The sequence below is a fragment of the Eimeria tenella genome, genomic scaffold (assembly GCF_000499545.2).
Source record: "Eimeria tenella Houghton genomic scaffold, Eth_scaff1735, whole genome shotgun sequence".
Classification (NCBI taxonomy): Eukaryota; Apicomplexa; class Conoidasida; order Eucoccidiorida; family Eimeriidae; genus Eimeria; species Eimeria tenella.
Genome location: NW_013541563.1, coordinates 782 through 1155, shown reverse-complemented (window position 1 = coordinate 1155; position 374 = coordinate 782). Strand labels below are relative to the sequence as shown.

The 374-nt window shown below is 69.0% G+C and overlaps 1 protein-coding gene across 1 annotated transcript in view; it reads left to right on the top strand.

The window, feature by feature from the left end:
* Positions 1–170: 170 nt before the first annotated feature.
* The window catches only part of ETH_00043865 (uncharacterized protein), a gene marked incomplete at both ends in the record, with an annotated part of 468 nt that continues 264 nt past the window's right edge, over positions 171–374 (top strand). The window contains one exon of the mRNA XM_013373788.1: positions 171–374. Within this exon, the coding sequence (XP_013229242.1) occupies positions 171–374 (204 nt within the window).

Sequence of the window (374 nt, the reverse complement as noted above, 5' to 3'; positions counted from 1 at the left end):
CCTCCCCCGTGGCGCAGCAGCTAAAGGCTTTGCTGCTGCCGCCACTCTTCGGGGGCCCCCGCTGCTGCAGCAGCAGCTCTTCTGCAGATTCCCCTGCAGTCTCTCCGGCCCTAGAGGGGGCCCCTGGGCCCGCAGAGCCTCAGGGAAGTCCCACTTTGTTGCTGTCAGCAATGTCGGCTTTGGGGGCTCCCCTCAAGCCCCCCCCGCAGCAGCAGCAGCTGCTGCTGCTCAAGCAGCAGCAGCAGCAGCAGCAGCAGCGCGCTCCCGCCGCCCCCAAGGGAACCGCTGCTGCTGCTGCAGCAAACGGAGACGGCCACGAAGCCCCCACTGCCAAGGCCCTGCAGGGGCCTCCTCACCTGGAAGCAGGGGAGGGC